We start from the raw sequence: 14,781 nt of genomic DNA on the forward strand, positions 1-14,781 counted from the left end.
GTTTTATATTGCGATCTTGATATAGTGTAGTATTGATGGTCAGAATGGATGGAGTTATGGTCATGGTATTTTTCACTAATTCATGTCCAAATTCACGACTTTTTAGCCCTATTTTCACTAATTGTGAGCCTGGAAGGTTGGCAGCTATGTTGGCAGGTTTGCATCTGCTTTACTTCATTCAGAAACAAATGTAATCAACCAAAACGTAAATCGCCTACTACACGAGTGTACATAATTTGTTTACAAATCAAAAGTGCTGGCATCTGTGTCCATTGTTTGTTTACAATAGAAAGTAGTTCCTTTATGCACGTGAATACAATATGAAGTAGTTGTGCAATATCATAAAATACTGAACAATTTGGACAATCTAAAGTTAACGGAGAAAAAAAAATGAGCATATAATAATGAGTATTAAGTTGAATACAGCTGCAAACAACATAGAACCTAATCTGCCATGATATAATGCACTGGTGAATTTGAGTCATTGGAGTTTAATATGAGTTATAAGAAGAACAAAAGCTGGTGCATGCTATAACAGCAGTTGTTGCGGCTAACCATTATTCGGCTTATGGGATGGCCTGTTGTCTATTGTCCATCGTCTTATCAGTCTGTTCACACAGTTTTGTTATTACTACTCCACATTAAAAAATATGTGGTTTTCAGTAAAAGACTTCTTATGATGTCTAGTTAGTCCTAAATGAAAATGGTGCCAATCTTGTATCCAATATTGGTGTCTGGTTTGTCTTAAATGAAAATGCTGCTGATCTCACACCCACTCCAGCAGCTTATTTGAAAATCTTATTGCTTAAGAATGTCAGATGGTTTCAGTTCTTGACATTTAAAAAGAAGAAATGGTCTTATCTTGAATTCCTGGAATTCTTTTTAGGCAGTAGAGCATCCGACCCTTCAAGAGATTCTTGTTTTATATAATATACAGCATCGTGTTTTATTTAATCCATCACAGTTGGTGTTTATTTCATATTTGGTTTTTTTATAAACACAAAACAATTTAAAATAGACGACTTGATGAGTGGATTTTGATGTAAATGGAATTAGTATATTCAAAGTAAATTGGCAAGAATATGTTGCTTAGGTATAATTAAGACAAGCTTTTGCTTACTATATATTTTTTATATTAGGCAATGTGCCAGGAAATCACTAAAATTTTTTACAGTGACTTGGTTTCTCTTTGAATGACTAGTTTCTTGAAGTAGCTAGATCTGTATTTTCTAAAATGTTGGGCCCTTACATGCTGTGCGTTGTAGAATAGGCATGGTGTGCCATCCAGCATGTCTTAAAAGGCAATTAATGGGGACAAGAATCACAATGGGTCAGTGATTACATGCTGGACTTGTGATTCAGATGGTGTGGGTTCAAATCCTACTGGGATCCTTACAGGCTGCAGGATGTAGAATAGGCTAGGTATGCCACCCATCATGTCTTAAGAGGCGACTTGTGGAGACAGGAGCCACAGTGGTTCAGTGGTTAGCAGGTTGGACTTGTGATTCAGATGGTGTGGATTCAAATCCTACTGGGATCCTTACAGGCTGCAGGATGTAGAATAGGCTAGGTGTGCCACCCAGCATGTCTTAAGAAGCAACTTGTGGAGACAGGAGCCACAGTGGTTCAGTGGTTAGCAGGTTGGACTTGTGATTCAGATGGTGTGGATTCGAATCTTACCATCTGATCAGTCCAGGTCAGCTACTCTAGTGTGCCACAAGGGAAGGCAATTTACTCAAACTGCCTCAGCAATAAATATAACTTCTTTATCTTGCTGTGCCATAAAACAGAAAAATCAAGCAAAAAAACGGTAGTAAAATGAGAGTGCAAAATAGTACCCAGATTTGGCGCAAAATCTGAATTATCTGGTTTCAACTTATATTGTGAAAGTAAGTTTACACTGAGATCATTCCAACTGAGATGAGTGGTGAAAATTTTTGAATGAAGATTGACATTGGCATCATGCTAAGAACGGTAACTCTACTAATCTGTACTGAAACTCAGTTACATATTTAAATGCAGTGTAGGTGTTTGTTATTTTAAAGTCATATTATTTTTAAATCAAATTTTAACTACTATTTTAAAAAATCAAATAACCTGTTGAATGTCTTTACCCAGATACTTTTAATGGTATTTCATTACAAACATTATATCCTAAAATTGGTCAAAACTTGACCTGAAAGTTTAATATGATAGAGTTACCACTGCTTGACGCTCTTGTATCTGCATTGACTAAAAAAAATTTAAATCAAAGAGTAGCTCTATGTTTACGATGCAGTATTATTGCAATGGTTAGTGAAGGATAACTTCCTTGTAAATGTGTTGGAAAAATTGGGGGAAGCGTGAAAAGGCTAACAATTAGATATGACCTTTTAAAATTAAAATTTTCTAAACTGTTGTTAAGGTTGTTTATGGACTTGTCATCAAGCATGGGCTTATCATTAGAAAATCACTGAACATTAAGGTGCCTATTATTCAGTAATACAGTTCACCTTTATTAGACAATTGCCAATAAAACATGGTTTTTTCAAAGACAGGCGATCTCTAAGACACACCCCCCCCCACACACACCCCACACCCCCGCTACGTACTGAATAAAGATTTTAATAATGCATTGGTAATTTTTTATTTAAACAGGACTATAAGAAAACTCAGAAAATCACCTGGCTGGGTTATACAAAATGCACTGAGGGGTCCTTCACTCCCACCATATGTGTCCAACTGGATCACATCATTACTAAACCAGTTTTGGGCAAAGATGAGGACTTCAAGGCCTATATAAACAGAGACTCCAAGGTAAAGTATGCTGTTAAAATTTACATATGGACACCCATAAATGTATGTAGCAATTATACCCATATTAAATCAGACTGTAAAATATTATTCATTGTATAGAAATGAAACCTGCGTTAAGAGACATTGCCAGGTAAAGAATACTTTTTCATGGTTGGTATTTAGATCAAAAGCTTATGGTTAGGTGATTGATGAGAATAATTAAAAATGTGTTGGTAAAGTCAGTGTTTCATCATGATTTTCCAAAATGAAGGATTGCAGTATTGTCCTTACAGAAATTTGTCTTGTACCTTTAATTTTTAAAATTTTCACTGAATCACATCCAGAGATAGTGTGTATTTAATAATTGGTATGCAGTATTAAAGGCTCAGTTTTGTTGACACTGTACCAGTAGACAGTATCAAAGACTTAATTGTGTTGACACTGTACCAGTGGGCAGCATTAAAGACTTGATTCTCTTTGACACTGTACCAGTAGGCATCATTAAAAACTTGATTGTGTTGACACTGTACCAGTCAATGATGGCATGTGTATAAGTATTATGTAAATCAGGTGTGACAGACATGTCTCAAAATTTACACCATTGTTATGAAAACATTGACTACCCTTTAAAGACCCATATTTCAGCAAGATGTCTGTACATGCAAGTATACTTCCTTGTCATTAATGTACTGAAGTTTTCTTCAGTAAGTACAGTATCTCAGTAGAAGCTTATGCTTTACAAGTCTTCCATATTTTAGCATGTCCCAAGCACCTACAAAATCAGACCATAAATGTGCCTGTAAAAATATTGGACATTTTGGGATGAATGCAACTTCCCCATATATTGGTATTTAGTATCTCTAGATGAATTTGTTGTATTTTTAAATTGTTTGCAATCATTTCTAATCATTATCTTGATTATGATTTATTGGTTCTGATGAATCAATCATCTTTAAATTTCAACCAATTCCCAAAGCTAAAAAACTTTTTAAGCCTGTCGATATAAACTATATATATATATATATATATATATATATATATATATATATATATATATATATATATATATATACACACTGTCAGTGCAGTACCGTGATATTAAACTTGCATAAAATGTGAAAACACTTATTGATAAATGCTGTTATTGCATGTAAGTGTAATAGCATCAACAATAATTGTATGTTTCTCATCCAGAATTATGTTTGATCAGCGGTCAAGAAATATGGAGGGGGCTGTTGTAGAAAAACTTTGGGCCTAACCTTCCTGAAAATATTCTTTTTTAAAAACACAACCATGTCAGGGGGTTTGGAAGTGCCAAATAGTGTTTCTTGTGTGACATGGTATGTTATGGCTGAGTCTTTTTCAGCTGTTGGCAGCTACGATGTTGTACATTTGCCTAATTTTGTGGATGACTTGGTCTTCTTAGGCGTAAGGAAGAACCCGCTCTGATTTGGCGGTCAAAATGATCAAAGGTCACGATTATTTATTTTTATGGGAAGAAGGAAAAATGGTTTCCGCACAATGATATTAACTGGATATTACAATTGTGAACCAAATTTTGTTCATGGTTTGCACTTGGGAGACAGACAATTTTTGATTTGATGTTTGAAAGATCATTGGTCAAAGTCACAGAGTAATAGAAAAAATATGGTTTCAGCAAAGAAATTTAAGTTATCAACCATGTATTTAACAAGTATATTTTACTAGATTGTGAATGACTTGCATTTGGTAAGAAGTATCCTATTGATTTAGGGGTGAAAAGATCAAAGATTGAGGTCATTGTGGCTCTAAGAAAAATTAGTTTTGCAGAATAATATTTGTTCAAGAGTAAGTTCCTTGACAAAAGTTTGTTGATGGCTAATTATAAGAAACAAGAATAAACTCAGTAATATTGGAAAGTGCATAAAATCCACATGCACTCGCCTAACTGTTAAACTTTAGAATTTTTAATTTAATTTTCATGTTGTTTAAATGTTTGGACTATCATCATGCAGCAGATAGTCTGTGCTTGAGTGATTTTTTTGTCTAAGAACACAGACTAAACAGTAATTTTGAATTTTTCAGAAAGAGGTAGAGATGTTGGGTGATCCCCATTTGAAGACATTGAAGAAAGGGGAGGTAATCCAATTGCAAAGACGTGGATATTATATCTGTGATCAGCCTTATGAGCCAGTAAGGTGAGCTGACAGTCACTATAAAGTATAGAAAGGACACTTGATTGCATTATAAGTCATTCATTTTTATCCCCATTATTTTTGTATTTTGTTGCAATCTTTCTAAATGTGTCTAGGTGTGGATAACTGCAGACATAAAAAAGGCTGCGTTTGCTTAGTGTGCACTACTTTTACATGAATATACAGATGTTAGAAAGTTACTGATACAATCATGACAGGAGGAAGGGGCATGCATCTTCCTCTTCATCACTGGGTGAAACTCCACCATTCCTAGCAGGGGTCTGTAGAACTTTCTGATGTGGGGAAATCATGAACTCATTTAAGGGGAAGGTATATGGCTGTTTCCAGGATATGGAAATTGCCTGCATTCACAAGGGTGGGATCTCTTACCCTTAGAGGAACGTTGTCAGGTCCTGTGAGGGAAGGATCCTTGGCACTTAATGGTGGAGGGAAGTCTACATATCCTATTAGTGAGTTCTGCCTTTTTGATGCAAAGTTTAGCCTTCTTCATTGGCAATGTGCAGATGTTAAGGTCATTAAATGCCTGTCAGTAGGTTAGGCAATTAATATGGGTCATGTTGGGCATTGGGTTTAGGCACCGTCATTGCACTAGGTACTCTTGACCTCTGGTCATGGGAAAGTGATCAACTTAATATGCTGCGATCCCCGATGCTGCTGTTTAGTTCTTTTGTGAAATGGGATCCAGGGTTTGATCACACTAGGTTCAGGAAAGGGTGATCAGACTCCTTTCTCAATATTACTGTTCAACTCCCATGGGTTTGAGGACTCTCACCACCTGTGCTGAGAATTGCTCTTGCCATATCTCCCTTTCCTCTCATGTTACCATGGTTGATTTTCCAATGGCTCCATGATTTACTAGATGAGGAAGACCAAAGACCATCCCCATCCCTTCCAGCCTCATAATTAAAGAAAAAGGAATGTGGCCACCACTTGCCTCTTCCTGCATTGAGAGGGGATGATCTTTTTCTTTATCCAAGGAAAAAGAAACAACAGGTTAGTCCTTTCCCTTACCATCATGAGCAGAGATAATAATGAATAGTCCTAGCTCACCTTGATAGCTAAAACATTGACAAACTCTCAAAAGGGTCTGTTGACCGATTTGATCCCTGACGTCCCCTGCTTTTGACTCTGAAACTACTCAGATGGGAATGTCAGCAGGGATCTGAGCCTGTCACTTTCCGTATGTCCCTTGCAGTTTTAGAACTCGAGACTTATATACTGGTTAATATAGCTCCCCACTGATATAATTTTTGGTTTCCTCCTTTAGTCTGTTGAAGGTGCTCTCAATGTCTCTGGTGGCACTGAAGAGATTGTTGGATACCATTGCCAAGACGTCAGAGCATACACTCTCAATGTTAATGACATCACGGAGAGATGCAACTGTGGAGAAATCAAGGGTTTTGGTAGAGCATTAAAGAAAACGCAAATGGAAGGGCCAATTTATAGTGATCTAAAAAGATTTGAGGGATCAACAGCACTAAGCCCATGCCGGGGTCCCAGGATCTAATTTGGCAAGAAATTATCATGAAAGGTGAATAGGTCCTTCCCCCAAGCATTTGAAGGTAGGAATTCTGTTGATCACTCCCCCATGGTCAGACCTTAGATGATGTGTGTGTTCTTTCTGCAATAAATGAGGGATCTTGGCTTGACTTCCAGAACCTTCACCTCTTTCCCCGATTTGGTTCCACTACCACTCCTAACTGGTATCCTTAAGGTAGGATGTGTACAGCCTTCATAACAAGTGAGCCGTAGAAAGGGTGACAAACATCCCAAGTCCCAGTTTTCATCTCCCAAACATCCTAAGTCCAGGTTTTCATCTCCAGATCTTCCTAGTTTAAAAAACAGGAGGAAAGTTTTTAGTCATTTTTTTACTTTTTTTTTTGTACCTTGTATACCATATTTACATACACTTTTTTAATATTGGAACATGTAAATCTTCTAGTTATTTTACTTTATTTTGCAGACAGAAACTAAATTTTTCAGTAAAGAATTTTCTCTGTACTAAATTATAATGATTGTTTTGGATTGACAATGCACAAAAAATGGAAATATCCCAAAAATATACATACAATATGGTAGTTTCTTTTCCATCAACAGTCGTTACACTGGCAGAGCAAATCCTTGTGTTCTGATCAACATTCCTGATGGCCACCAAAAGGAAATGCCAACATCTGGTTCTAAACACAAGCAAGAAGGAAGTACCAAAGGGGTATGCCACTTTTCTTTATGGTTCTACAATGAAAAGCATGTTTATCAAGCTTACTGAGTCTATCCAATCATATGCCCATCTATATTCTAATCCCCTGTGGATTTGAATATTAATTACTTTTGGACTTTTTGATGTTATTATTCTTATTATTATTATTATTATTATTATTATTCTTTTTATTCTTCTTCTTATTATTATTATTATTTAGGTGCCCACATTTAGGTGTGGGAGTCTTATGGTAATCACCATTTCTGTCTGCCCATCTGTTTGCACTTCTTATAATCATCAAAGCTCTGCAACCACTTCAACCATTCAATATATTCAAATGCAGTTCATTGTTTACTTTTTCTAATAGACAAAGATACTTTGCCACTCATGTTGATATAATGTTTGCACTTCACACGTGAAATATTTCCTTATATCTGCTAAGAAAAAGCATATATCCTTTATAGATTTTTAAATAGTGTTTTGATTCTTGGTCGTAAATGAAAGTGGTGCTAATCAGAACTCCCATTTCATGGCCATTGTGATTAACTTGTAAAATGTGTTATTGCTATATCTTCAGTATTGATAGCCGAAGTGGCATAGGGTATCTTCATGATTGTTTATTTATACCCACTTTTCCTGAACAAATGGTACTATACACATTTGATTTTGCTGGAAGACTTACGTATGATACCTAATTAGTCTTAAATAAGTGGTGCTGATCGTTGGTAGCAGTGTTGATAATCTTGTTATCACTACTTTTGGCAGTATAGTCATATCTATTTGGGTATTTTACTAAATCTCTACTTCTCTTGGAGGTATGGTATCTACACTGGTGTTGTACTAAATCACAATTCTTGTAGATATAGTCATATCTACATGGGTGTTGTACTAAATCACAATTCTTGTAGATATAGTCATATCTACACTGGTGTTGTACTAAATCACAATTCTTGTAGATATAGTCATATCTACATGGGTGTTGTACTAAATCACAATTCTTGTACATATAGTCATATCTACATGGGTGTTTTACTAAACCCTTACTCTTGTAGATATAGTCATATCTACATGGGTGTTGTACTAAATCACAATTCTTGTACATATAGTCATATCTACATGGGTGTTGTACTAAATCACAATTCTTGTAGATATAGTCATATCTACACTGGTGTTGTACTAAATCACAATTCTTGTAGATATAGTCATATCTACATGGGTGTTGTACTAAATCACAATTCTTGTAGATATAGTCATATCTACATGGGTGTTGTACTAAATCACAATTCTTGTACATATAGTCATATCTACATGGGTGTTGTACTAAATCACAATTCTTGTAGATATAGTCATATCTACATGGGTGTTGTACTAAATCACAATTCTTGTAGATATAGTCATATCTACATGGGTGTTGTACTAAATCACAATTCTTGTAGATATAGTCATATCTACACTGGTGTTGTACTAAATCACAATTCTTGTAGATATAGTCATATCTACATGGGTGTTGTACTAAATCACAATTCTTGTACATATAGTCATATCTACATGGGTGTTTTACTAAACCCTTACTCTTGTAGATATAGTCATATCTACATGGGTGTTGTACTAAATCACAGTTCTTGTACATATAGTCATATCTACATGGGTGTTGTACTAAATCACAATTCTTGTAGATATAGTCATATCTACATGGGTGTTGTACTAAATCACAATTCTTGTACATATAGTCATATCTACATGGGTGTTGTACTAAATCACAATTCTTGTAGATATAGTCATATCTACATGGGTGTTGTACTAAATCACAATTCTTGTACATATAGTCATATCTACATGGGTGTTACTAAATCACAATTCTTGTAGATGTAGTCATATCTACATGGGTGTTGTACTAAATCACAATTCTTGTACATATAGTCATATCTACATGGGTGTTGTACTAAATCACTACTCCTGTTGGAGGTATGGTCATATCTGCACAGGTGTTTTACTAATCACTTCTGTAGGCAATATCGTCATATCTACATGGGTGTTTAACTAAATCCCTACTCTTGTAGATATAGTCATATCTACATGGGTGTTTTACTAAATCACAATTCTTGTACATATAGTCATATCTACATGGGTGTTGTACTAAATCACTACTCCTGTTGGAGGTATGGTCATATCTACACAGGTTGTTTTACTAATCACTTCTGTTGGCAATATGGTCATATCTACATGTGTGTTTAACTAAATCCCTACTCTTGTAGATATGGTCATATCTACATGGGTGTTTTACTAAACCCTTACTCTTGTAGATATAGTCATATCTACATGGGTGTTGTACTAAATCACAATTCTTGTAGATATAGTCATATCTACATGGGTGTTGTACTAAATCACAATTCTTGTAGATATAGCATATCTACATGGGTGTTTTACTAAACCCCTACTCTTGTAGATATAGTCATATCTACATGGGTGTTTTACTAAATCACTACTCCTGTTGGAGCTATGGTCATATCTACACAGGTGTTTTACTAATCACTTCTGTTGGCAATATGGTCATATCTACATGGGTGTTTAACTAAATCCCTACTCTTGTAGATATAGTCAAATCTACATGGTTGTTTTACTAAATCGCTAATCTTGTAGATGTAGTCATATCTACATGGGTGTTGTACTAAATCAGTACTCTTGTAGATACAGTCATATCTACATGGGTGTTGTACTAAATCAGTACTCTTGTTGGCAGTATAGTCGTATCTACATGGGTGTTTTACTAAATCCCTACTCTTGTAGATATAGTCAAATCTACATGCTTGTTTTACTAAATCGCTGATCTTGTAGATATTCTCATATCTACATGGGTGTTTTACTAAATCAGTACTCTTGTAGATACAGTCATATCTACATGGGTGTTGTACTAAATCAGTACTCTTGTAGATATATTCATATCTACATGGGCGTTTTACTAAATCAGTACTCTTGTAGATATAGTCAAATCTACATGCTTGTTAACTAAATTGCTGATCTTGTAGATATTTTCATACCTACATGGGTGTTTTACTAAATCCCTACTCTTGTAGATACAGTCATATCTACATGGGTGTTGTACTAAATCAGTACTCTTGTAGATAGTCATATCAACATGGGTGTTTTACTCAGTCACTACTCCTGTTGGCAGTATAGTCATATTTGCATGGGTGTTTTACTAAATCCCTACTCTTGTAGATATAGTCAAATCTACATGGTTGTTTTACTAAATCATACTCCTGTAGGCAGTATGGTCATATCTGCATGGGTGTTTTACTAAATCACTACTCCATTTGGAGGTATGTTCAAATCTACATGGGTGTTGTACTAAATTTTTACTCCTTTTGGAGCTATGGTCATGTCTACATGGTTGTTTTATTAAATCACTACTCCTCCTGGAGGTATGGTCATATCTGCATGAGTGTTTTACTAAATCACTACTCATTTTGTAGCTATGGTCATGTCTACATGGGTGTTTTATTAAATCACTACTCCTTTTGGCGCTATGGTCATGTCTGCATGGGTGTTTTATTAAATCACTACTCCTTTTGGAGCTATGGTCATGTCTACATGGGGAGGTATGGTCATGTATACATGTGTGTTTTACTAAATCACTACTCCTCCTGGAGGTATGGTCATGTCTACATGGGTATTTTACTAAATCACTACTCCTTCTGGAGGTATGGTCATGTCTACATGGGTGTTTTGCTAAATCACTACTCCTTCTGGAGGTATGGTCATGTCTACATGTGTGTTTTGCTAAATCACTACTCCTCCTGGAGGTATGGTCATGTATACATGGGTGTTTTACTAGATCACTACTCCTCCTGGAGGTATGGTCATGTCTACATGGGTATTTTACTAAATCACTACTCCTCCTGGAGGCATGTTCATGTCTACATGGGTGTTTTACTAGATCACTACTCCTGCTGGAGGTATGGTCATGTCTGCCTGGGTGTTTTACTAGATCACTACTCCTTCTGGATGTATGGTCATGTCTGCATGGGTGTATTAAGAAATCACTACTCATTGTGGAGGTATGGTCATATCTACATGGTATTGTACTAAATCACTACTCCTGTTGGTGGTATGGTCTTCTCTGCAATGATAGTATACTAACTCAAAACTCCTCTTGGAAATATGTTCATATTTACATGGGTATTGTACTAAATCACTACTCCTGTTGGCTGTATATTCATATCTACATGGGTATTGTACTAAATCACAAATCCATGAAGGTATGGTAATTTATTATATGCTCATATTTGTCTCCGTTAACTTTACATTGTCAGAATCATGCAATATTTTATGATACTGAATACTCATATTGTATGCACGTGCACATGACTCATGTGCCAAAAATAATATTGTGTGTTAGGAACTATTTTCTAAACAAACCGTATACACGCTTGTAGTAGATGCTTTAGGTTTGGGCTGATTAAATTTGTGAATAAACTAAAGTAGCTGTTATGTCCATTTGAAAGTAGAGATGATAAAGTTAATGATGTGGATGAACTTTCAAACAACCAAATGAATGTAAGACACATTCACAATGTCAATAACAAACGTGAGAGACACAGTAATTGAAAATACTGTTTTGATCATTGAAACAATTGTTTAGGAGAATATTCATATTGTTTTCAAAATAGAATGGTTCAGTCTATTACCATTGCTCTCTAGGGTCTAAAAAATCAAGCTTTAAAAAGCATATTGAGGCCAAGGGCTATTGCATATCTCTCAGAGATGTAGCATTTTACAAGTCTGTCAAAATACTAGGATTGAGAAAAAAAATGGAACTGAAAATTTGTTAGGAAAATAAGAGCCTCAGAGCCAATAATCCAAGACGATGAAAAAGTATTATTTCCACTGGGTAAATAGAGTGTCGCACAACAGCTGCTTTTCATTTTTCCCAGTGTAACTATTTGGATACAATGTTAGGCTAGCAATAGAAGACACAGTATACACTGTATGATCATAGCTGGGGTCCCTTCAACAGTGAGATGTAAGTGACAGGGAATAAACATATTTTCTTTAGCTGGTAATAAGAATAGTACTAAATGTAAGTATATTTTACTTACATTTATGCATCTTAAATTTCCTTAGCTCTTCAGATCTGGTCAATATGTCCTACAAAACCTAAATACACACCAAAACTACTGGAATCTCGAGTAGCCTAGGTTTCCAGTTGAAATTCATTCTCCTTACTGCACTGAATTGACTCAATAATCCAGTCATACTCAGAAAAGCAGGATTGAGTCGGATCAACCTAGAAACCAAATCCAAGCGCATTCATTCGCAATATGACTAAAAATTTCAATTTTAAATAGACCAGAACAACATTCTTTTTTAAACTAAGCTCGCGACTAAGTTCAGAGGTTGCTGGGTTGTACCGTATATGCATTAATTATTGTGTTGTGATGAATCTATCGTTGTGTATTTATTTTGGAATACAGCATAAATTAATTACTTTGTTTATTGTAGTGCATTTTTTTAAAAATTCAGCCATAGGTAGAATAAGAAAATGAATATATAATAAAAAGGTTACTGCATTAATATGGGAAAATATGAACTTGTCTTCTTGGATGGGTACTGTACTCCCACAGGTAATGCAGTTTCCATCCAAAAAAAACTTGTTGATATTTTCTCATACAAATGCAGTAATTTATAAATCAAGATGGGTGTTTTACTAAATCACTACTTCTCTTAGAGATATGGTCATCTCTACATGTGTGTTTTACTAAATTACTACTCCTTATGGAGGTATGGTCACATCTACATGGGTATTTTAATAAATCACTACTCAACTTCACTCTCTATAACATCAAAGCCCTTTATACACCTCACAGGACTGCTCCGGTGGCCTAGTAGTTGGAGCATCCACCACTGATGCGGGAGGTTGTGGTTCAATCCCCAGCCGAGTCATACCAAAGACTTACAAAAATGGTACTAACAGCTGCCTCGCTTGGCACTCAGCATTAAGAGATTAGTGTTAGGACTGGTTGGTCTGGTGTCAGGATAATGTGACTGGGTGGGACATCATGTTACATGTCTGCAGCATGATGCCCCAGTGCTAGACATCACTATAAACTGTCACGCTGCAGACATCATAGCGATATGACTGAAATATTGTTATAGCTACGCTAAAAGCCAAATTACACGCACATTCCTCAATAGTTACTGTATGAACATTGACTGATGATAGATTCTGTTTGCTTTACTTTTTTTTACCTTTGTCTCTTGCCAATATGTAAGACTTTTTCCTTTTAATTTTTAAGGCAGTAACATAATTGTTTGCCACATACTGGGTGTCTCCTAATGAAAAGCAGCACAGTATTGTAAGAGCAGAAATTCTTTTGATTTGCAAATAACTACTGAAATTGAAATGATTTTGGAAGCATGGCATAATAATCATTAAAATATGTGAACATTATTGTTGTAAACCACATGATAGCCTGCTGACACAAAGTTGTTCACTATAAGTACCCCTTTCTGTTCCTCATAAAGTTGAGTTTTGACATTTTATTTTTATAGTGATAGCCACAATATGAAATGGATATAAAATGGTATGGTCATGTGGACAGTGAGTCTTATATGATACAGTAAATAAATCCTGACATTGTGAGTGCATGGTTAGATGATTGTCTAGCTGATGAAGTGTTGTTAACTTCTGTCTTGCAGAAGGCCCAGAGTGGAAAGGGTAAGGCTGCAGAGAAGTGCCTGCAACAGGAGGTTGTTGCCACCCATTTGAGTGACACTGCTGCCAACATGCCATTGGAGCTGGATGCTAAAATCCAAGAACAAGGAAACAAAATCAGGGAACTTAAAGCTAGCAAAGCTCCAAAGGTAATTACCTACCCATTTATTAAGATTTATTTCACTTGTAGAGCTTTCAGAAGATTTTTGGCCTGTCTGCGACTGCTGTATGTTTTCATGTTCTACAGGCCACAAATACATTACTGTACATCTGGAATACCTGCATCCATGATCATTGTATCACATGAATATTGTACAACTGGAATATTTGTGACAAAACTGATACTACACATTTGCCATTTCTCTAACCAAACTCTGCTCAAAATATGTTACAGTATACTTAACTTACATAGACATTGTGTTCAAATGTTAAGTTGACTGAGTCAAATATTTTATTTATTTGGAAGGACAGTTACTCTTTGAATTAAAATTGTTTAAAAATATTAATGTTACTGGTTATAGAACTGTGCAAAAAATACTGCTAGAGCCAGGGACTATTTTTTACACCCAACAAATGAAAGGTATAGTTTCTAAGTTGGAATGAGTGAAATTATTTATTCTCCTTTCTCTTTTTCCATTAAATTAAAAACTGCGTGATAAACATAATCTTAAATGGGAATGATTTAATGTTGAATTTATTTTATGAATTGAAAAATATCCAGCTTTTTCAAGCCTTTGCAGAAAGGCTTTCACAAGCTGGACATTACTGAAGCCATTTCATAAATTCAGTATTAAATTATTGCCCATTTGAGATCTCTATTCTTGGGATGCATTTAAAGCATGAAAAATTTAATCTTTCAATGTAATGGTGTCAGTATTTGTTTTAGCATAAGTACAGTC

At 35.4% G+C, this 14,781-nt stretch overlaps 1 protein-coding gene across 3 annotated transcripts in view; it reads left to right on the forward strand.

Moving 5' to 3' along the window:
- LOC149805371 (bifunctional glutamate/proline--tRNA ligase-like) overlaps nucleotides 1–14,781 on the forward strand; it is a 128,938-nt gene that overhangs the window by 45,935 nt on the left and 68,222 nt on the right. For all 3 annotated transcript variants that reach the window (XM_089949767.1, XM_089949769.1, XM_089949768.1), the window contains exons 17-20: nucleotides 2,638–2,796; nucleotides 4,840–4,952; nucleotides 7,068–7,179; nucleotides 13,867–14,031. In XM_089949767.1, coding sequence (XP_089805893.1) covers nucleotides 2,638–2,796; nucleotides 4,840–4,952; nucleotides 7,068–7,179; nucleotides 13,867–14,031 — 549 coding nt within the window. The remainder of the gene's footprint in view (nucleotides 1–2,637; nucleotides 2,797–4,839; nucleotides 4,953–7,067; nucleotides 7,180–13,866; nucleotides 14,032–14,781) is intronic.

The sequence above is a fragment of the Sinohyriopsis cumingii genome, chromosome 2 (assembly GCF_028554795.1).
Source record: "Sinohyriopsis cumingii isolate HCF-2022 chromosome 2, ASM2855479v2, whole genome shotgun sequence".
NCBI lineage: Eukaryota > Metazoa > Mollusca > Bivalvia > Unionida > Unionidae > Sinohyriopsis > Sinohyriopsis cumingii.